Here is a 24,390-nt window from a genome sequence, read left to right on the forward strand (position 1 = left end):
AATCCACCTGAAGAAAGGTCATGTGTTTTTTTTTTGTTTGTTTGTTTTTTTCCATTAGCGGAAAAAATTCGCTAACAGAAAAAAAAAGCTAGCGGAATATATAGTACTCTATGGTGAGGCGTTTTTTGGAGGCAGATTCTGACTTGGATTCAGCATCAAAATCCACACCAAAAAAACTCTGTTTCCATTAACCCCAACACATTTGGGATATCCTTGAAATATTTACAATAATACAATAAGTTAAAGCAATATTTGTTTTAACTTCTTTGGGGGAGTTCACACGATGTAACGTGCAGCATGATGTGGCACATATACGGCGTGTGAGAGTTTGAAATGAATGGGAGCTTTTACGGCGCGCAAACTCTCACATGCCGTATATGTGCCACATCACGCTGCACATTACATCGTGTGAACTCCCCCTTAGGCTCATCCGTTCAGTCATTTCTTTTAAATTACTTATGGCTGCTATTTTTGTGTATTTAGAATCTTAAGAACATATGTGTATAATGTGTATAGGGGCTTCCAGACTCTCCCAGTGCCAGAAAGGATTGGAGTTCCACAACCCAGATGCTTTTCTCCCTTGGAAGATCAGCATATGCCAGATGTGCCAGACACTATTTTATTCCTCTTTTCCTATTGAAATAAACATGCGTATGTGTTCCAGCCAAATGTTTGGGTTTATTGTGGTGTCAGGAGAAATAGCTGCCAGTCAAATGTACTTTTGTCTGACAGTTATTTCATATGAATGGCCAGGTAAAAAAGAAGAAGATTCCGTTTGTAGAATAAGGGGATATATTTTAGGTTGTAAATATTGTAGTCCTGTCACTTAAAGCTTCTGAATCATTATGTTGCCATTTAAAATGCAAAAAATATGGCAAAATAATCATGGAATCATAACACAATGAACCACGACCTCTAATTTACCGTATAACTAGTGCGAATACAGAAAAAAAATACTTCAATATTAAAATACTATTGATAAACACTAGGGGGCAATAGCGCTTTGCTGCAGTAATAGAGACAGTCCGGAAATCTGAGCTACTTTGATGTCCACTGTTATTAACTGAAGATGCAATAGAAAGCAATCTAAGATTGACATGCTGAGCTAAACAATACAGAAAAAGAATACAAAAGAACTCTCAATCTCCTTCCTTTCAACTACTTTGTAGTATTGGCCATATGTTTGCACATAGTGCTATGTATATTTAAAGGGATATCCTGGTTAAAAATATTGATGAGCTATCCTAAAGATAGGCAGGGTTGGACTGACCCACCGGGGAAGTGGTGAATCCCCCGGTGGGCCCCAAGCCCCAACTATTAATCCTCATTTTGTTAATACAAATGCATTAGTCAGGGGCCCCAATTATGCCCCTCACCATCCTGATGGGGCCCTTAACCAAAGCATTTGCAATGGCAAAATGAGACACGGAACACAGGACTGCAAGGATCTGCATAAATTGAACGAAGGGGGAGGTCCTTTAGTGCTACAGCAATGATATAGGACACTGCCCCTTCTCTAGCAGGAGAGATGAAAGCTCAGAAGGAAGGAGGCCCCTGCTCCTGTGTCTGCATCCTGCAGAAGAGAGGAGAGTGAAGTGAAAGTAAAGTGAAGTGAATTGAAAGTAAAACACACAGGTACATACTGGGGTTACAATTCCTATTAATGTCAGGCATTTGGATGATTAATTTAGTTTTAGTAACTCCATGTGCCTCATATTAATAGCAATTAACTCCATCATGTCCCTCACATTAACCTCTGTGTACCTCACATAAGGGTTAAAGGGATTCTACCATTAAAAAACTTTTTTTTCTAGGTTACACGTCGGAATAGCCTTTAGAAAGGCTATTCGTCTATTACCTTTGGAAGTGATCTCCGCCGCGCCCTTCGTTCGAAATACTAGTTTGTACCGGTATGCTAATTAGTTCTCTCGCAGCGATGGGGGCGGGCCCCAGCGCAGGAAATGCGATGGGGGCGTCCCCATTGCTGCTCGAAAACCGACTCCAGCGCCACCTCTGACTTCTTCTGCATCCTCCCCTTCCTTCTTCGGCTTGACGTCGGACGCCTGCTCAGTACGCTCTGTTCGGCGAACTTGCGGTGTCGGCACTATGGTCGCGGGCATGCGCAGTACGTTCGGCGAAGTTCGCCGAACAGAGCGTACTGCGCAGGCGTCCGGCGTCAAGCCAAAGAAGGAAGGGGAGGATGCAGAAGAAGATAGAGGCGGCGCTGGAGACGGTTTTCGAGCAGCAATGGGGACATCCCCATCGCATTTTCTGCGCTGGGGGACGCCCCAATCGCTGCAAGAGAACTAATTAGCATACCGGTACAAACCGGTATTTCAAATGAACGGCGCGGCGGAGATCACATCTAAAGGTAGGAGACGAATAGCCTTTCTAAAGGCTATTCCGACGTGTTACCTAGAAAAAAACAGTTTTTTAATGGTAGAATCCCTTTAATATTATATGAGACATTATATGGAGGTAATAATAAAGTGCCTTAATAATGTTTAATGTAATAATCCTTCATGTCTCCCACATATCAGTAACTCTTATATGGGTCACACAGGAGGTTAATGTGAGGGACATGTTGGGGGTTAACTACTATTAATATGAGGCACCTGGAGTTACTAAGCTGTAATACACATGACCAAATTTTATATGCAATGGTGGATACAATTATGGACTATTACATTTCAATGGGCCTGTACACATAGATGCCGTTGCTTTTGCGTCTGTGTGTCCAGCCCAAATTGAAGAGCTGCAACTTATGGAGCAGGTCCTATATGTGTCTGTATTTGCGGCCCTATCAATTCATTTTTAATGTATAGATTGGTGAAAACCACATCTGTGCTATTTGTGAGCAGGAGGCCTTAGGCTGAGGCTCCACGTTGCGGAAAGACAGCGTTTTTGTTGCAGATTTTGCTGCAATGTTTTGAGCCAAAGCCAAGAATGACTACTAAAGGAATGGGAAATACCTAGGAAACTTCTTATATGTCTCCATTCTGCTCAATCCACTCCTGGCTTTGACTCAGAAATACGCAGCAAACGAAAAAAGCTGCATTTCCATAACGTGGGACCTCAGACTTAGGGAGTTTCTTTTCAGGTAGTGACAACTAAAGCCAAATCCAGTCCCTCTGTGCCAGTGCTGTCACTTTGGTGTAATTGTGACACCCATTAATTCCTGGCTGTGGTTTTACTGTTGCTGCATCGCCAGGAATTAAATATGGCTGAAACTAAACCACGTTTCACTTACAGTAAAGTGAAAGTACTGGTGGCCAGAGATACAACATCCAGGTACATCACCCAACAGGTATAACCTCACTCTGCTCCCAGTCACATACATTTACCACTAATTGTGGGTTACACATGTACTTACATTTCTTCTAATAGAAAACTACAGGTGTAACAAGGCAAACGTGGTAAACGTATGTGGCTGGGAGGACAGTATGACAGAACCCCTATCTGTGGTTTGTGCTATGTGACTGTAGTGTAGGGGTCATCAGTTTTACAATTATTGCCGGCTCTCCAAGGACCTCATCTTTGATTTTTTATTTTAAATCGGTAAGCTGAACAACAGCTGATCTACAGGGGTCCTGGTGGTCGGCCCCTAGAAAAAAAATCCCAATGGTGGGCCCTAGGCATCCCAGATTGACACTGAAGATAGGTCACTAATATCAGATATGCAGAGGTCTTACACTTGCGACCCCCCACAGATCCGCTGTTCTTGGCAATGGATACACAGAGAATGGAAAAGGAAAGCGGCAGAACTGAGTCACTGCAGCTTACCTCTCATCGTCTCTCCCTATGGAGGGACGATATCCCCCTAATCCTGTCTAGAAGCCTCTCACCTCTGCCAGGTCAGTCTTCTCTGCGCCGGGCTGACGAGATGCAATAACATGGAAACAGCTGTCCTTGGCTGAGAGACTGTACCTGGTAAAATCCCACATCATTGCAAGCAAAGGCCTCTGGGAAGGTCGGGCATTATGTTAAAGGGAGCGTCCTCTATTGGGTTGCATGAATGAGGCTCTGTCTTCCTAATTACATCATGGAAAACAGACTTGCACATCCTCAGGGAGCGCCCTCTATTGGACTGCATGACTGAGGCACTGACTTCCTAATTACATCTTGCAAGACAGATTTGCATATTCTTCCCATGTTCCCTTGCACAGTGGAGCACTAATGGCTTAATAAGACTCCACACACCTAAATGGTGGTCTCTCCCTATGGAGGGACGATATCCCCTTAACCCTGTCTAGAAGCCTCTCACCTCTGCCAGGTCAGTCTTCTCTGCACCAGGCTGATGAGATGCAATAACATTGAAACAGCTGTCCTCGGCTGAGAGACTGTACCTGGTAAAATCCCAACATCATTGCAAGCAAAGGCCTCAGGGAAGGTCGTGCATGATGTTAAAGTGAGCGCCCTCTATTGGGTTGCATGAATGAGGCTCTGTCTTCCTAATTACATCATGGAAGACAGACTTGCACATCCTCAGAGAGCGCCCTCTATTGGCCTGCATGACTGAGGCACTGACTTCCTAATTAAATCATGGAAGACAGATTTGCATATTCTTCCCATGTTCAAATGAATTGGTCACTGATCTGTAGTACCTGATCTGACCACTACAAAGAGAACAGAGCTATCTGCTTCCAGCTCCATTCTCTGTGTATCAGCTGCTGAGAACAATTGATCAGTAATGGTGTGAGGTGTCGGATGCCACCAATCTGGTATTGATGATCTATCTTTAAGACAGGTCATCAATAATGTTAGCCTGGAAAACCACAGGCAAAAAAAAAATAAAAAAATTCTTAGAGTCATCCATATTCTGAAACTCATATCCATATTATAATTTCTTAGGCTGCATTTGGAGTCTTTTTTTGCGGGGTCAGGTGTACTTTTTAATTAGAATATCTCGGGGAATGTCTATTGCTTTGAATGTTTTTATACAAATTTCTAACAGAGACAAAACAGCGAAAAAAACACGCTATGACTAAGAGCCGTACAGGTTTTTTTTTAGATTTTTCTTGTATTTTTCATTCCTTTTCTGCACTTTTTTCTTTGTTTGTGTTTTTTATTATTTGGAAAATGAATTAAAACTTAAATTATAAACGTATTCAGCGAGATGCCGATCTACCTTCCTTTCAGATTTGTATCACACGCTTCCATAGTCCAGAAGCCAGGTCGTGCACTCTGAAGATACATATATCTAAGGTGAGCTTCAGAACTACCTTTTCTTTTTGCATTGTAGCAAAAAAAAAAAAACTGTGGTTTGGCTCTTTTTATTTATTTTTTTCCACTAGAGCATTTAAATTTTTTTACCTAATGTGTATGTGTTTCTTTTTATTTTTTTACTTTTAAGTGTTCTAGGGAAATGAGTTTGATATTAATTTTTACTCTATTTTTTTGTTACTTTTTTTTTTACTCTTTTTGCATTTCAAATTGGCGGCATTTGTATTACAGGCTGCATAGAGTAGTCTATAATACAAATGAATGCTAGACAAGCTTGGGAACCTTCAATAGACTCTCATCTGTCATTGCAACAGAAAGCCAGCCTTGGATCTTATTCTGTAAACCAGTGATACCCCTCGAATTGCAGAGCCTATGTGTGGTGGGGAAAATGGAGTCAGATTTTTTTCAGCGGGCACTGATCTTGGGCATTAGCGCTAGGTCTCAGATGAATAGTACAGCAAAGACCGGCGCCTATGGCGACTGCTCAGCTTAAGACCATTTAAATCCCTCACATCTGCCATAAAATTGTTTCGGATTTTGGGACTGGGTTAAAATATGTAAGTTGTGCCAAATCTTGTAGTGGATGTGGCAATCCCAGGATTTACTCATAGGGACAAAATAGCTTAAAACATTACAAGAGCTGAGCACATGCTATGCTCGTCCAAACTATTACAAAAAGCCTTCTCATCCTTAACAGAAGACATTTTTCGCATCAATGACTGCAAAATAGTTCCACAGTTCCAAAGTTTAATATACGATTTTACTCACTGTTGCATATAATGCAGAGTAAATACTTAAAGCAGCTTGTTTGGATGGGAACGACCTCCTGGCTTTCTCAATCACTTCAGGATCACCGGTGCAGATATTTCCATTGCTGATAAACTGATGGTGGGCAAGGCAGTCTGTCCCAGTGTAGTTTGGTTTACACACAGTCAAGAAATAGGGAGTGAGGTTGCCTGTCACTACTTGGCCAGCATTTACGAAAATGTCCGTTGCGAACAGTCCAAATGCAAAAACACCTGCAAAAAAAGAAAATGTCATTATATGTAGTTATTATTGCAATAAATCTTATTATTTTAGTAAATTTGTAGTACTTCAGTATGTAGGCTCTGTTCACAGAATCTTCCTCACAGAATCTGTTAAAATGTCTGCAGCTGTATTTTGTCCATTAAAATGCAGCCCATTACCGCTCATGTCACGAATTAGGTGCTTCCATTATTTATATTCCATTATTTACCTCCTGCTACAATGTAGTACCCCAATGAAGATAACAATGCAGATGTGAACGAAGCTTTATGCTAGGTTAACACTGGCGTTGTACTCTCCGTCATTCGAGTCCAGCGGGGGAGCTGAATAACGGAGAGCCTGACTTCTAAAACAGCGCTTACACATGGACACCAGCAGCCCCCATTGAACTGAAAGTGGCAGAGAGAAAAGTCCTCAATGCAAAAAAAGGCAAAAAACTGTGGCAAAATCTGCAACAAAAAAGTAGCTTTTCTGCAACATGGGGCCAAAACCTAAACTAGTTATCTCGTATTTTAGTTCATATGGGTATTAAATTAGTGACACAACTCAATCTTACAGGCAGTAGCACGTCATCTAAAAGGGGGTTGTCTAATTTCAGTATACTTTCTGTATCAATTCGTTATGGTTTCCTAGATCTCTGCTTGCCTTCATTCATTCCGCTTACTTTTAGTAGATAAAAATCAGTCCATGGTCATGTGATATACAGTCTATGGTCATGTGATATACAGTCCATGGTCATGTGATATACAGTCTATGGTCATGTGATATACAGTCTATGGTCATGTGATATACAGTCTATGATCATGCGACATACTGTACAGTCTATGGTCATGTGATATACAGTCTATGGTCATGTGATATACAGTCTATGATCATGCGACATACTGTACAGTCCATGGTCATGTGATGTAAAGTCTATGGTCATGTGATATACAGTCTATGGTCATGTGATATACAGTCCATGGTCATGTGATATACAGTCCATGGTCTTGTGATATACAGTCTATGGTCATGTGATATACAGTCTATGATCATGCGACATACTGTACAGTCCATGGTCATGTGATGTAAAGTCTATGGTCATGTGATATACAGTCTATGGTCATGTGATATACAGTCTATGGTCATGTGATATACAGTCTATGGTCATGTGATATACAGTCTATGGTCATGTGATATACAGTCCATGGTCATGTGATATACAGTCTATGGTCATGTGATATACAGTCCATGGTCATATGATATACAGTCTATGGTCATGTGATATACAGTCTATGGTCATGTGATATACAGTCCATGGTCATGTGATATACAGTCCATGGTCTTGTGATATACAGTCTATGGTCATGTGATATACAGTCCATGGTCATGTGATATACAGTCTATGGTTATGTGACATACAGTCCATGGTCATATGATGAACTTGTTACAATCACAGCACAGTAATATAACTAACAATCCTGTAACAAGCTGTGCAACTGTGTACATTACATGACAATGATGACTGATTTTTATCCACTAGGAATAAACTAAGGCTACATTCACAGTGCTTATTGACATCTGTTTTTCTGTCACACAACAGCATTAAATTCAATATCAGCGAGTCTGGGCTATTCACATGATAGTCCAATACCATGGATCATCAAAATATAGGTCATGTCCTATTTTTTAAATTCTCACAGATCCCTCCATACACTGTAATTTATGGAGGGTCCATGAAAACAGGTGCTCCTTGGGTGACAAATGGACATTTTACAGCCTCCCAGCATTCTTCCATTCATTTCAAAGGGAAATATGTAGATTTTTTTCTGTAGTTGATGTTTTCAGCTAGTGGAAACAAAAAAGCATCAATACCTATATTCATGCAGATTTTGCCTTGCAAGCCCCATTAACATGATTGTAAGGCAGAAAAAAAATACTACAATACAATACAACGGTTTTTGCAAAACATGCAGAAAAAAAACAGCTGCAAAACATGGTACTTTTTTTCTGCCTCCTATTGATTTAAAAGGAGTTTGCAAGGTGGAATCCAACTGAAAATATGTCATAATGCAATTTCTCTGCTATCTGACTTCCACTGAAGTGAATGGGGTTTGGCAGGCTTTTTAGGGGTGGATTTCACCTCTAAGCCCACCTGCAAAAAACACTGTGTGAAGCAGAGATCGGGAAAACCTTGGGGAATTGATATGGGAAGTATATTTTTAAAGTGTATAACTTTTCATTAGACAAAAAATAACATGTATTTGCTGAAACTGGCCAACTCCTTGAACAAAGCATTACGCCATAATAGGTAAATCCAACCATCAGTAGTTGTGGGTTGCTACACTTTAGTACTATAAATGAAGGCAGGACAGGACATTGGTCTGATATTGCTAGGATAAGATTTACAGGATGAGCTACAGATGTAGCAAGCCTTAACTTGACTCAGCAAACATTAATTTGACTTCTAAATCAGCCACAGAATCCATAGGAAATTCAAGCAGGACACTTGTTTCACATCTGTGGTTGTCTACCATTGAAAACAATAGGAGGAAGAATGTAACCAGCATTTTGAGCAAGTGATTTTGAGCAAGTGAAGTTAATGTTTGCTAAATCCATATACAAAATAATGATTAGGAACAAAGCCCCCAAAAAAGCGCTGTCTATAGAAAACGCCACGATTTGCCTGCGGCCTTTTACAGTACTTGCAAAGTGGATGGCATTCGTGCGAATCCCATGCCCACTTTGCGGTAAAAACCGTGGTGCAGACATGCTGTGATTTCTAAAACCGGCACGGTTTTGGAAATTGCAGCATGTCAATTATATCTACGGAAACGCCAACAACTTTCCCATAGATATAATTGTAAGGGCTCGTTTGCAGTTGCGTTAATGCCGCGTTATCGCACATTTACGTGGGCGACCGCAAAAATGCACAAAATTCTATAAAAGTCAAACACCAGTAAAAAAAATCTAAAAAGATCAAATCAGATATGAATGTAGTTAACATAAATATAATACTACTTTTTAAGTACTGCAGAGGACACATAAGATAAGATACTATGAGGAAGGTAGAACAAGAGAGAGATACGGTACCCTTGTGTATATAACATTACTATTAAGTATATTAACCTACAATTCTATCCATTTATAATAACTCTTTGGAAATTGCAAGCTTTGCCGTATTGAATTTAAACCCTTTATAGATAACATAAATGTCCTATTGTCTCTGGAGAATATTCGGAAATAAAGTATTGGCCTTCAGCAGGGTATATGGAAATAGGCTGGAATAACACTTCAGTGTAAAATTAATTAAATGCATAAAGTCAACATTGACCTAGTAGCAGAAATATTTGATTAGTCTTCTGCAACATGCAAGAGTTGCTGGCTATGCAGCACATCCCATGATGCCCAAGGGGAGATCCACAAGCTCAGCTCCATGGCAATTTGCCCGTTATCAATATTGTAGATGTTCACAGACAGATCAAAGTCAAGGATGTCTAGAAGTTATTCATTTAACCCTTAAATGGGAAGTTTGGAACATCCAAATATACCAATGTCAAACCTGGAGTATGAAAACCAGACCAGTTGTGTATTAAAAGATTATTGGAAGTGGAAGTATTTTGACCCTTATTACTTGTTAGTTATCTGAAATGGTCAATAACTTTTCAGACAACTTAATCTGTAATTCTGGGCCAAACTGTAATGCACTTATTTTAAAAAGTTGCTGCTTTCTGCCTGAAAAAACTGTAAGGTTCCTGCCACTAGATATTTCCCTTGTTCTTAATTTGCTGTGTTCTCCCTGTTCTAGAGAATTTCCATCTTTAGAAACCAACAGGCTCAAACCCAGAACATAGTGAGTGGAGGAGGGAGGAGAAAGTCTGTCTTCACAGCCTCTGCATGTTCCCACATGGCTTTCCGTACATGTACACTGCTCATAGATCAGTCTGCAGCTTCTGACAGCTCAAAGTGAATATCTATATACTTTTATCTATTTCTGACTAGCTGCTTGTGTTATTGCTGATGAGTAATTAATCATAGGCAGCAAGTAGCTTTCCTGATTGTGCTAAGGTCACTCTTTTTTCTGTTTTTTTAGCTGCATCATAACTTGGAATTGCAGTCCAATGTCCATGAATCTTGGACTTTTCTCAACTATTTGTTTGCTATTTTACAGTTACTCACGACAGAATTAGTAAAGAAACCAGTAGTAGTAATAATAGATGGAAGAATCAGACTACTTTGTATTGTACATGCCCAGTGAAAATGGCGCTGCAGCCATAATGAGGCTATTAGCAGCATAGGACAGGCTGCAGATAAGTCAACTTTTGATGAATACTCAGGTACCCTTTAATGAATATTAACCCTTTCCCAACATCTGCAGTAACAGTATTTAAATATGACTTTCGCTCAGCACAACGAATCAGCAGCCTGCATTCATATTTTCTGCATTTTACAATGTACTGCAATGCATTAGCATTGTAGTGAATTGTATTAGTGATTAGGTCAACACCCCTAGGTGGTCTAAAAGTTACAGTTAAATAAAAAAAAAAAAAAAATTCAAACCAACCTACCAACCGAACAAACCTACCAAGACATGTCTGTCCACCTAAACTAATAGATCGAGCAAGGAGAGCACTAGTCAGAGAAGCAGCCAAGAGACCCATGGTCACTCATGTCCACAATACACTCAACAAATCTGGCCTTTATGGAAGAGTGGCAAGAAGAAAACCATTGTTAAAAGAAAGATATGTGCTGTTTGCAGTTTGCCACAAGCCACACAGGGGACAGAGCAAACATGTGGAAGAAAGTTGAACTTTTTGACCTAAATGCAAAGCACTATGTGTGGCGGAAAAGTAACACTGCTCATCACTCTGAACACATCATCTCCACATGTAAAGAGACCTTTAGAATATAATAAAGTCACTTTTTACTTTGACATGACTTCACCTGTGTTTGCCTTAGAGACCTAGATATAGATCTACACTATATTTTAAGCCAATTTAAAGTGTGGTGCGTACCAAACTTGTTGGCCCCAAACGTACTGAGGACCGAGCTGCCAAACCCGAAACGAAGTGCAATCTCTACTTGTCATCCATTCATCCATTACCTTTTACATGGTGGCATGTAATTTGGCATCAGTATTTGTAAGCTCAAACCAAAAGTGGGTCCAAAACAACAAATCCTTACATTGTAGTTTGCCTCAATGAAGGTCCCACTTCCAGTTTTGGCTTAAAAATACAGATTGCTGAGGGTATGAATTCATCCTTAATTTTAAAAAGTTTCCTGAAAATGCTCATAAAAAAAGATATAGGAGTCAGGTACAAAACCATTTCTTATCAGCAGTGTGAATGAGACAACACAGAAATATAAGTAGTAGATGTCCTTATAATGAAGACATGTTAACTTTTCTAAGCTTGGAGTGAAGTATAAATATTAGCAAGCAGTAATGTTATACGGATTAACTGAAGCAAAGAAGCAAGATCTTCTTTAACTATTTCTGTGGGTGTGCAACTGCATTAACATGACTCAAAGCAATTAATCCACGAAAGACTTATATTATGTCTGTCAAGCAGCAATGTCACCAACCTCCACACAACTGTCAATTACTGCAAGAAAATAAATGGTTTTACAGAGGTTGTATTATCGAGACGAGCATAAAATAGTGGCCGTAAGGCTAAGGCCCCACGGGCCGTATCCGCAGCACTAAAGAGCTGCGGGAAGAACCGCTGCGTGAACGCATTGTGGTTCTTTCCACAGTGCTTTTAAGAGAAAGTTCACAGAGTTTTCCTCTGCGGACTTTCTCTTAACATTATATCTATGGGAAAGCCGCTGGCGTTTCCGTAGATATAATTGACATGCTGCGATTTGCAAAACCACAACGGCTTTGCAATCGCAGCGTGTTCGCACTGCGATCTTTTCCGCAAAGTGAGGATGGGATTCGCATTTGGGCAAATCGTGGCATTTCCGGTGTGTGGGGCCCCGGCCTAACAGTGCATTGAACTGATAAGATAAAGGACATGTAGCAACTGTCAATGTATTATTTATTTAGGTAAATAGAGTCATAAGAGAATATCAAGTCTAAGGCTAGGTTCACATCTGTGTTGGGTTTCTGCTCGGGGATCACTTGGGAACCCCCGGAACGGAAATCTAATGCACATAAAAAACCGGTTACCATAGGACCCCTTAGATTATAATGGGGTTCATGTGGTTTCCGCGTGACAAATTTTTCATGTTGAGAGGGGAACAGAATGGCCCAAATGCAGATGTAAACTGAGTCTTAGCTAAATTCTAATGTAACGGTTTAGTTTCATCCTAAGCAGTTACATCTCATGCTAGCTTCCTCAATTTGGAAACAAGAGGCAGACTCATAGTAGACTGGGTACTCAGACATAGTTATACACTGTCTACCAATAAGTATTTGGACACCCATGCAAATGAAGATACAGTCCTATGAAAAAGTTTGGGCACCCCTATTAATCTTAATCATTTTTAGTTCTAAATATTTTGGTGTTTGCAGCAGCCATTTCAGTTTGATATATCTAATAACTGATGGACACAGTAATATTTCAGGATTGAAATGAGGTTTATTGTACTAACAGAAAATGTGCAATATGCATTAAACCAAAATTTGACCGGTGCAAAAGTATGGGCACCTCAACAGAAAAGTGACATTAATATTTAGTAGATCCTCCTTTTGCAGAGATAACAGCCTCTAGTCGCTTCCTGTAGATTTAATCAGTTCCTGGATCCTGGATGAAGGTATTTTGGACCATTCCTCTTTACAAAACAATTCAAGTTCAGTTAAGTTTGATGGTCGCCGAACATGGACAGCCCGCTCTCAAATCATCCCACAGATGTTCAATGATATTCAGGTCTGGGGACTGGGATGGCCATTCCAGAACATTGTAATTGTTCATCTGCATGAATGCCTGAGTTGATTTGGAGCGGTGTTTTGGATCATTGTCTTTCTAAAATATCCATCCCTGGTGTAACTTCAACTTCATCACTGATTCTTGAACATTATTCTCAAGATTCTGCTGATACTGAGTGGAATCCATGCGACCCTCAACTTTAACAAGATTCCCGATGCCGGCATTGGCCACACAGCCCCAATGCATGATGGAACCTCCACCAAATTTAACAGTGGGTAGCATGTGTTTTTCTTTGAATGCTGTTTTTTTTGGACGCCATGCATAACGCCTTTTTGTATGACCAAACAACTCAATCTTTGTTTCATCAATCCACAGGACCTTCTTCCAAAATGAAGCTGGCTTGTCCAAATGTGCTTTTGCATACCTCAGGCGACTCTGTTTGTGGCGTGCTTGCAGAAACGGCTTCTTTCTCATCACTCTCCCATACAGCTTCTCCTTGTGCAAAGTGCACTGTATTGTTGACCGATGCACAGTGACTCCATCTGCAGCAAGATGATGCTGCAGCTCTTTGGAGGTGGTCTGTGGATTGTCCTTGACTGTTCTCACCATTCTTCTGCTCTGCCTTTCTGATATTTTTCTTGGCCAGCCACTTCTGGGCTTAACAAGAACTGTCCCTGTGGTCTTCCATTTCCTTACTATGTTCCTCACAGAGGAAACTGACAGGTTAAATCTCTGATACAACTTCTTGTATCCTTCCCCTGAACAACTATGTTGAACAATCTTTGTTTTCAGATCATTTGAGAGCGGGCTGTCCATGCTCGGCGACCATCAAACTTAACTGAACTTGAATTGTTTTGTAAAGAGGAATGGTCCAAAATACCTTCATCCAGGATCCAGGAATGGATTAAAAGCTACAGGAAGCAACTAGAGGCTGTTATCTTTGCAAAAGGAGGATCTACTAAATATTAATGGCACTTTTCTGTTGAGGTGCCCATACTTTTGCACCGGTCAAATTTTGGTTTAATGCATATTGCACATTTTCTGTTAGTACAACAAACCTCATTTCAATCCTGAAATATTACTGTGTCCATCAGTTATTAGATATATCAAACTGAAATGGCTGTTGCAAACACCAAAATATTATGAACTAAAAATGATTAAGATTAATAGGGGTGCCCAAACTTTTTCATAGGACTGTATTTGCGGTTGTGGTGTACGTCACGCCTTCCGCCGTTAAATAGGAAACAGCATGCAAGATGCCACGAAGTGTAGAGTTGTCCGATTTCGAGAAAGGGGTAATTGAGGGGTACCACATAAATGGTCGATCCTTAAGGGACATAACAAGCAAACTGAATTACCCAAAATGGACTGTGGCCTATGTGATTACGAAGCGGAAGGTGAACGATATCTGTTGGAATGTGTCCCAAGTCGGCAGACCCCCAAAACTGGGTGATAGAGAGCGACGAGTGCTGGTCAAAGAAACTGCACCCAACTGATGGCTCACATACACCAGGAGTTTCAACAGGCATCCGGGAGTATTGTGTCGATCAATACCATCCATAAGGAAGCATCTGCTGGGTTCTACCAACTATTGTATATGAAGAAATGTTGTTTTTCTATTCTACCACAGGTGTAAATACTTATTGGTAGACAGTGTATAAAAATGACATTACTGACTTGTTTCTAACTGGTGACTTCTCTGTTTCGGTTATACCTAGAGCTGCACTTGTTTAGGTGCTATAAAACTATAAAGCTGGAGATTCAGTTAATTGAAACATTGTATCTGTAGTGAGATTAAAACTTTGCTCTATAAATCACAGATTTCCTGTAACATCTAACTATGCTTACGTATTTCTGAAAGAAAATTAATGAAGTCATCAAAGCATTTCAAATAATTATAGTAGAAGAGCATTGTTCATGCGCAGGAAGATGAAATATAATGACATATAATTGGATACTGAATCAGATGCTCCTACTTCAATTTGTTTTTTGCAGTCGCTAATGGTTGAGCTGTTTGGTTAATTGCATGCTTAAGTATTGAATATTATTGTATTAGTATGGCTAATCTCTGCTGAAAAGGTAATATACACTGCATTTATTAGCAGGGATTTATTTTCACCAGAATGCCCAGCATACATTCAAGCACAGACACATCAAGAGCATTTCAGTCAATTCATATTCTGCATTATGGACTACTTGAGTATGCCCAAATTTATTAATATGCCTCTTAGTAAATTTGTCTCCTCTTAATCCAGCTCTCCTCTCCCTATGTCTCTATTTTAAGAGACAGACGTAAGAAAAGGCATAAATAGTTGTAAGGGCTGAGACTCACTTGTTCAAGTACACTAATGGCATGTCTAAGGCCCACTTAAAGGGGGTATTCCCATCTCAGCAATGTCAGATAACATATAAGAGAATGGTTGTTGAGTGCATTTATTTTCAGAGCCATCCTGTACTGTTTGGTGTGTAATCACATGCTGTATGGCTCTTCTCATCTTGTATCAAGATAAACAAACTTTTCTAACTGTGAGTATCCGACATATTAGGTATATTCCCTATCATACAGAGTAATATGACCCCCTGCTGTCTCCCAGCAAAGATTAGCAATGCTCCATTCTGCTGTCACCATTGAAGTACAGTTATGATGGAGGCGTTGCTGGTCAGTAATTGGAGATGTTAGGGATCCTTATTAGATCTCAAAAGTGGGAGCCTCACTCCTATAAACGTTTATTTATCTTGATAGGATGTGAAAATAAGTATTCATTACAATGCTAGTAAGAAAAGGGAGTTAAAATTTAACTTTTATTGGGATCTTTAAAAACGTGTGTCCCTCAAAAACATCAGCCACACTGACAATACTATGTGACCCATCCAGTAGATATGATCGTGGAAACAACAATTAAATATCAAGGAATCAATATCCTCATGCAGTGCGGTCCACCTATATCAACATCTAAATCTCAAAGGGTGTGGTGGAATTCACTCTGGTGCATGTTTAAATCTCCCCATACACTACATCACACCCTTAGGTAACAAAAGTGGGCCCATTGTTCAAACAATTCCACAGGTAAGTATTAAGGGCCAATAGCCGCTTTACAGGGGTTGAATCAACAATGCCTGACCTCCCTGTCCCATCAATAGGTCTGGGTCGACTGGACAATCGACTGGCCATATATAAAATACACCTTTCCTAAGCGATTCATATATTCCCTGGATTAACCCTTACCGCATCTAATCCACATAGGGTAAATTTTTGTTCCTGATGAGCCTCTAGAAGCTAGGAGGTGAAATGTGTAGAACACGAACACCAAATGCAATATTATTAGGCTTTGGATATTTTAAGGGCTAATGGCTTTAATACAGGGAAAGAGAAGGCCCTAGGCCCCTAGGGATTAGGGACGACATGACAGGGGGGGAGGATTAGGGAACGGAAAGGGTTAAACTATGGGATGAAGAGGGGGAAAAATATGGGCGGAGTAAGAGGTTATTTAAGGGAGTGTAGGGTTAGGCGTGACCAGTGTGACGGTTGGCAGCAAAGGAGTTGGACACACTATTTACCGTGGTTCATGGCTGATTTGGCTCCATGGTGAGCAGGTCCTGGAGGACTTGGTCTCGGCTGTCCATCCGCCCTAACCTCCTCTTCTCACGCTCAGTGGTTACAGCTGCCGGAGAGCTATTCTCCAGACCAGGGGTGGATATCGCGGCAGTCTTCTCGGAGCTCCAGGAGGGACCCTCCGACTCCAGGCTCCCAGACTTGTTCCCCTGGTACCCGCAGTCGTCCGGAGGGAGGTCCGGCTGGGACACACCCTCCCTCCTCGTCTTCTATCAGGACCAGGGCAGCTGCCTCCCGTGAGTCGGGGGCTGTGGGCGCAGACTGCTCTGTGGGCGGACTCCCCAGCTCCCCGTCATGGCGGCGTCCGAGAACGGCACCGTGAATGCGGCCTGTATTTCTGGCGAGGTCGGGGCATCAAGTCATCAATCATCAGGCCTGGGCCCAGAAGAGGCCGGCTGAAGTGGACATCGGGAACCCTCCAGTGAGACGGCGTTCACACAGTGCACCGGAGCCTCCGTCTTCCTCCTCCTGTGTCGGCGCCGGGGATTCCAGTGTGGAAGAAGGCCAGTGCTCCCCTGAGATGCTACCTCATCTTTCTTTGCCTGGGTGCTCTGGGGCGGTGGTTTGGATCCAGTAGCTGATAGTAGGGGGGCTGTGGGGTCTAGTGTAGTGGGGTCCCCGGGGTTGGGTGAAGGGTCTGAGGCTGTCTGGGGTCAGCTTCTTGATCTTTTTCAGCGGTTAGTGGGTTCCCATGCTGGGCCAACTGAGGCGTGGGTGGACCCGAGTGTGTCTGGGACCGCTGGGTCGGTTGTGGTTGAGTCTGCTGGTGTGGCTGCGTGTGGAGTGTCTGGGTCTGGTACGGATGCGTCTGTGGTGGTACCGTGTGGCTGAGGCGGGTGCGAATGAAGGGGCCGATGCTAGTGCTCCTGCCAAGGAGAAGGAGAAGGCTGTTGACCTAGTCCGGCTAGACACCTTGGACAAATTTAATCTCGATAAAGTGAAAATGAGTGATACCAAAAAAGAGGATGAGGAAAAGTGTCGTTACCGTTTAATATCTCGCACATTTACCAATTGGCTGCAGGCGTTCGCCATATTGGCAAGCGTGATTGGTGAGAAGGAGTCGGAGCATTGCTCGGCTCTCTTTGGGCATATGGATGCGATCGGGGAGGCTCATCGTGTGCATGGCGGAGTGGCTTGGCTCCATTATGATGAGCAATTCCTGCAGCGTAATGCCGGTTGTCCGGGGTTGCGTTGGGATCACAAGGATATCTCCTTGTGGATGCGGTTGATGTTTGCTCTGTCGGGTCAGTCCTTTTGTGGGGGAGCCAGTGTATCTGGCTTCGTGCCTGGATCCTGGATTCCCAGCGTAAGGGGTATTGCTGGTAATTCAACAAAGGGCAGTGCAAATTTGGTGCAACCTGCCGCTTCAAACACGAGTGTTCCGGGTATGGGGCACTCACGGGTTTAGCAAGTGCTTGAAGCAGGGTAAAGGGAAGGGTGGAGACGCTGTTGAGAAAATGGAGGATGCCGGTGAAGGTTACAGTAATGCGTCCTTTCCTAAATAGATATCCTGACAGGGTGGCAGCTCAGTTGCTGGCATAGGGTTTTGGGGAGGCTTTTTGCATTCATTTCGATACGAATGCCCCGGTTTTTCACCCCGGGAACCTTAGGTCAGCAAGGGAGCTTCCCAATGTTGTGGGGGTCAAGCTGTGGAAGGAAGTGGAATTGGGGCGTATGGCGGGGCCTATTGAGCCCCCTCCTTGGCCCCACCTCCGTGTATCAACTTTGGGGGTCATGCCAAAGCGGGAGCCAAATAAATTGTGGCTCATACATCATTTGTCCTTCCCGGCTGGTTCTTCTGTTAATGATGGGATAGATCCTTTGTTGTCAGTGGTTACCTATGCGTCTTTTGATAGGGCGGTGGCGTTGGTGCGTAAGGTTGGTCCGGGGGCCCTTATGGCCAAGACGGACATAGAAGCGGATTTCTGGCTCTTGCCGGTTCATCCCAACAACTTTCATCTGTTGGGCTGCACATGGAAAGGTCAGTATTATGTTGACTGCTGTCTTCCCATGGGCTGGTCGATTTCCTGCACCTATTTTGAGGTGCTTAGTTCTTTCTTAGAGTGGGTTGTCAGGGATATGTCGGGATTGTCATCCATCATCCATTATCTGGATGATTTTCTATGTGTTGGCCTGGGTGATTTGTCTGATTGTTTAGTTTTGTTGCACATGGGTGAGTGTATGGCATGTTTGTTTGGTGTTCCGCTAGCACCGGATAAAACTGAGGGTCCGGGGGTGGTTGTGAAATTCCTAGGCATTGAATTAGATTCAGTGCACATGGAATCTCTTCTGCCTGCTGATAAGCTTGAGGACCTAAGGGCTTCTGTTAGTCATTTTCAGGGTGTGAAGAAGGTGCGTCTGTGTGAGGTTCAGTCATTGTTAGGCAAATTGAATTTTGCTTGTCGCATCATGCCCATGGGGAGGGTCTTCTGTCGCCGGCTGGTGGCGTTGACGGCTGATATGCAGTCACCTCATCACTTTGTGCGGCTGACTGCTGCGGTGAGGGCAGACTTGGTGATTTGGGATGATTTTCTGGGTCGTTTTAATGAGCGTTCATTGTGGTTGTCATCTGCTGTTTCGAGTGTTGAGTTGGAGCTGTACACGGATGCTTCTGGGTCTTTGGGTTTCGGATCATACTTTCAGGGTCGAAGGTGTGCAGGGTCTTGGCCGTCTGCCTGGGTTGAATTGGGGCTTGTTCGTAACCTGGTGCTGTTAGAGCTATTTCCCATCCTGGTGGTGGTTGAGTTGTGGGGTGGTGAGTTCAGGGACAGGTGGGTGTGTTTCCATTGCGATAACAGTGCTGTGGTTTTCCTGATCAATTCCCAATCAGCCTCTTCCCCTCTGGTAGTGTCGTTATTGCGTCATCTGGTGCTGAGATGCCTTGAATTGAATATTCATGAGTTGGCGCATCATGTGCCTGGTGTCCTTAATTCGGTTGCTGATTCCTTATCTTGATTTCAGTTTGGCAGGTTTCAGAAATTGGCTCCGGATGCAGCGGCGGTGGGAGAGGATTGTCCGAATCACTTATGGTCCCTGGTTTCCGTTTCACGGCGGAGTTGATTAGGCAGTTTGTGTCTGAAGTGACTTGGTCTCGGTACCAGTAGGTTTGGCGTGAATGGGAGCGTGATTCTGGTTTGTTTGGGGGGGTTCCATTGTCCAATGAGGAGAGTTTGTTGTTGGTGTTATCTTGGTTGGGTGTTGCTTTTGCCAAGGGGCGATCAATGCCTGTAATATCTCAGTGGCTGGCTGGGCTAGCTTTTTTATTTCGGTTGCAGGGTGTTCATGATGTCACAAAAGATTTTCCTGTTAGGCAGGCAATGAGGGGTTTTCAGCGCAGTGCTGGGTGCCCGGATCTCCGCCGGCCTGTATCTTTTAGTTTGTTGGGGCGTCTATTAGGCATCTTGCCCAGTCTGTGTTCCACGTCTTACAAAGTATTGTTGTTCCGTGCTGCTTTCTTGTTGGCTTTCTTTGGGGCCTTTCGAGTCGGGGAACTGGTGAGTAGCTCGGTAGTTTCTGGAGGGGGTTTTCAATGGAGGGACGTCTCTCTGTTCGGTAACTGTGTGGAATGCTCTCTGCTGCGGTCTAAAACAGATCAGGAGGGTAAGGATCGCTTGTTGGTGCTCTACAGTTTGGCGGGTTCTGCTTCATGTCCAGTGGCGGGTGTCCATGCTTTTATCGGTGTGCAGTGTTCTATGCCTGGGTCCCTTCTGTGTCACAGTGACGGTGGGGCGCTATCCCGTTTTCATTTCGGGGCGGTCTTCAAGATGGTGTTGGCTGCTGTACATAGATGGGAGTCGGACCATTTCCATATTTATGTGCGTCCCAATCTGTTATCTTAAGTGTTGGGGTACTATGGGTTCTGGGATGGTGTGTTATTATGGGGACTATTGGTCGATTGATTGTTTATGGTGGGTGGTGGTTTAATCTTTCTTTCAGGTCCGTGTTTAATTTGGAATTTGGGCCACTCGTATGTCTTCTAGGGGGCCCTGCATGTGGATGTGCGACCTGATGGATGCCAGCTGGGCCTGCGGCGGGAAGACGCTGTTGTAAGATGGATAGTCCAGGGCATGATGTGGAACCGGGTTCTGCCTGAGTTTCACTATTATAGTCCGGTGGAACGCCCCCCACATGTTATCGTGCTGCACCTCGAGGGCAATGACTTGAGGGCATGGTCCTCTAGGGATCTCATTCGGGACATCAAATTTGATGTATTGCGCTTGTTGGCGGAGTGGGTACGCTGAAGCCTGGGGTGTTCCCTAGTTGGGCTTGGGTCCCTTTGGGGTCTCAGGTTTATGTTATTACAAATAGTTGTATGTCCTGCCCGAGGTGGGGTCTTTGCGCCTGGGCAGATTGGGGTGGTTCCTATCCCCACGGTGGGTTAGGTTTGGGGTTTACATACTTTATAAGGGGTTAAAATTCTGTTTATATGGATATCACTGGAGTGGGTGTTTTACACCGCCCACTTATGGCAGTGTTGTTGTACAGTATTTAAAGATACTTGTGTTTTGTGTGTTAATAAATCGGCCTGAATAGGCCAAATTAAATCCAGTCAGTAGTTCAAATCTTTATTTCTTTGGGGGGTGGGCTTATGATCAGGTTGTAAGCTGGTCATCTATTATCCATTAGAGTGGAACTACATTCCTCCTCCCAGAGTCATGTATGAATCGCTTAGGAAAGGTGTATTTTATATATGGCCTCACTAGAAATAATTGTCCAGTCAACCCAGACCTATTGATGGGACAGGGAAGTCAGGCATTGTTGATTCAGCCCCTGTTAAGCGGCTACTTGGCCCTTAATACTTACCTGTGGAATTGTTTGAACAATGGGCCCACTTTTGTTACCTATGGGTGTGATGCAGTGTATCGGGAGATTTAAACATATACCACACCCTTTGAGATTTAGATGTTGATATAAGTGGACCGCAGTGCATAAGGATATTGATTCCTTGATATCTAATTGTTGTTTCCCCAAACATATCTACTGGAGGGGTCACATAGTAATGTCAGTTTGGCTGATGTTTTTGAGGGGCACAAGTTTTTAAAGATCCCAATAAAAGTTAAATTTTAATTCTTTGTTTTGGGGGACACGTCCATTTCCTTACTAGTGCTTGAAATTCAAGTGTTCATTTCATCAGTGTTATGTTTCTATTCATTACAGTGCCTGCATATGAACCATTAGACATGGGAAAAGCAGTGGTATCAGATGTATAGCTTGAAGCTCCTGGGCCCCACAGCAAAATCTCTGATACTGGCACCTACCTTGTGTAATTTAGAATAGCAGCACACTGTATGTTGCAAGGGGACTGTGGGGCCCTATAGCAACTGCTACAGCGAGACCCCTATAGCTATGCCCCTGAGTGGTATGGACATGGAGAAATACAGAGACAGGTTATACACAGGGCCATTTTAACACATTAGTGGGCCTCGTTCAAAGGCTTCATAAGCGGCTACTCCATATAATTTAATGTTCTCTACAGTGACTCCCAGCTAATGCTCACAGCTCCCTCAGTAACCATTTAATCAATGTACTATATACAAAAAGTTATACTCTGTTAACTCTGTTCCCTTGGAGCTTCCTGCAGGTTGCGGCAGTAGGGGGGGGGGGGGTCTCCAGCTTGATGCTTTTCACGCCTTCCTACCACAGATATCATCAGCCAAAGCCTGAATGATGACACATTGAGCTGATAATTCCATGTTACACCATTGCATTTAACTTTATCTGTGTCCAAACAAGTTGAAATTGCTACTTATTGCCATGTGGGACTGTCCTGCTCGAGCCAAGTCAGCTGAGGATGCTTCTAATACCCTAGAGCCTGATGCAGATGTACAATTTTCCCTATGGTTAAAGCAGCCCTGATCTTAAGTTATCCTTTGTGGGAAGTAATGAAAATTATATATACTGTGCACTTGACTAATGGGGACATAGGGCAGCATGAATCAGCTACTTTCCTACCACTTTATCTATGCCCAAATGTCCTGATTTATTGGTTATTGCAAAAGAATGCCCTGATTTATAGGGAACCTAGTGGGAAAAGGACAAAACAATCATATTATAGACAGTAACTTCACCTTACCTATAAATCGTATGATTCGACGAATTAAGGGGTTCAAGTAACAGCACTCTCCAGTAAGGATCATCTTTTCTTGAATAATCAGATTTTCTCTAGTAGACCTTATAAAGTAAGTTGCTACTTCACCAATAAATATCTAAAAAAATAAATAAATATGAATTAGACACAAAGCTATATATGTATAACTTCTAAATGCAGGTAATCACCATGTCATCATGTTATAAATAATACAATGCACATAATGTATGCACTCTTTATGTTCTACTTTACTGCCAAAGGACAAGATAGCAACAATGAAACTACTGAGCTCTGAATTTCAGGACCTCAGGCAGGTGTGTAAGAAGGAAAATTATAATATAATTCACTTACAGAAGCCACTACAGCAACTGAAAACAAACTAAAAAAATATAATGAAAAATAACATTTTAAATGTAGATACTAATTTATTTTTACATTTGTACATATATTAAACTTTGGACACCAGTTTGAGGCCGGAACCCCACGGGCCGTAAACATTTACCGTAACTGCAAAGTGGATGGGGGCGAATCCCATGCTCACTTGGCATTTAAAACTGCAGCACATATCCACTGTAATGGTATCATAAGTCTTACTGTTATTGTTGCACAAAGGGCATATTAGCAATAACGTTCGTATGATATTTATGAATTAAATCATAAGAAATAGACTCTAGTGGCAAGAGATTGGCTTTAAATGGGGTTGTATCTCTGGGCCTTTGTGGTTTTGTTACATTACAGACCTGTTACTCCTCTAGAGTCTGACCACACTGGAGAATACTCTGGTATCAAAAGCTATAGGGTGTATACCAAAAATATACAACTATTCTAAATGGCACAAAGTAGGTAGGGGCCCTGTTATACACTGTCTACCAATAAGTATTTGGACACCTGTGGTAGAATAGAAAAGCAACATTTATTCATATACAATAGTTGGTAGAACCCAGCAGATGCTTCCTTACGGATGGTATTGGTCGACACAATACTCCTGGATGCCTGTTGAAACTCCTGGTGTATGTGAGCCATTGGTTGGGTACGGTTTCTCTGGTCAGCACTCATCGGTTTTTATCTCCCAGTTTCGGGAGTCTGCCAACTCGGGGCACATTCCGACAATCACCGTTCACCTTCCACTTTGTAATCACATAGGCCACTATTGATTGTGGGTAATTCAGTTCGCTTGCGATGTCCCTTAAGGATCGACCATTACTGTGGTATGCCACAATTACCCCTTTCTCGAAATCGGACAACTCTGCACTTCGTGGCATCGTGCAGGTGACTAATGCCAATGCACTAATGCCAATGCTGTTTCCTATTTAACGGTGGAAGGCGTGACGTACATCACGACCCAGATATCTTCATTTGCACGGGTGTCCAAATACTTACTGGTAGACAGTGTAGATTCTGCACTAATCCTCAGAAGTTTCAAGAAACGCCTCTAATTGAAAAATGATCATTGTAAAATTGTGGCCCTGCACATTTCTACTTGTACTTTGTATCCACTTATATTAACTATTTCATCCCTGCTGCTAGAGAAAAATGGAGATATAGCTGAAATAACTAACATCCAGTGATCACTGCAGCATTGGCCCTGATTT

The 24,390-nt window shown here is 42.5% G+C and overlaps 1 protein-coding gene across 2 annotated transcripts in view; it reads right to left on the reverse strand.

Annotated features, from left to right (window-relative positions):
* Window positions 1-24,390, reverse strand: part of PLPPR1 (phospholipid phosphatase related 1) — a 100,416-nt gene that overhangs the window by 10,630 nt on the left and 65,396 nt on the right. For both annotated transcript variants that reach the window (XM_075280365.1, XM_075280366.1), the window contains exons 4-5: window positions 22,784-22,916; window positions 5,992-6,242 (exon numbers count right to left, since the gene is read on the reverse strand). In XM_075280365.1, the coding sequence (XP_075136466.1) occupies window positions 5,992-6,242; window positions 22,784-22,916 (384 nt within the window). The remainder of the gene's footprint in view (window positions 1-5,991; window positions 6,243-22,783; window positions 22,917-24,390) is intronic.

This window comes from Leptodactylus fuscus, chromosome 1 (genome assembly GCF_031893055.1).
Source record: "Leptodactylus fuscus isolate aLepFus1 chromosome 1, aLepFus1.hap2, whole genome shotgun sequence".
NCBI classification, from domain to species: domain Eukaryota; kingdom Metazoa; phylum Chordata; class Amphibia; order Anura; family Leptodactylidae; genus Leptodactylus; species Leptodactylus fuscus.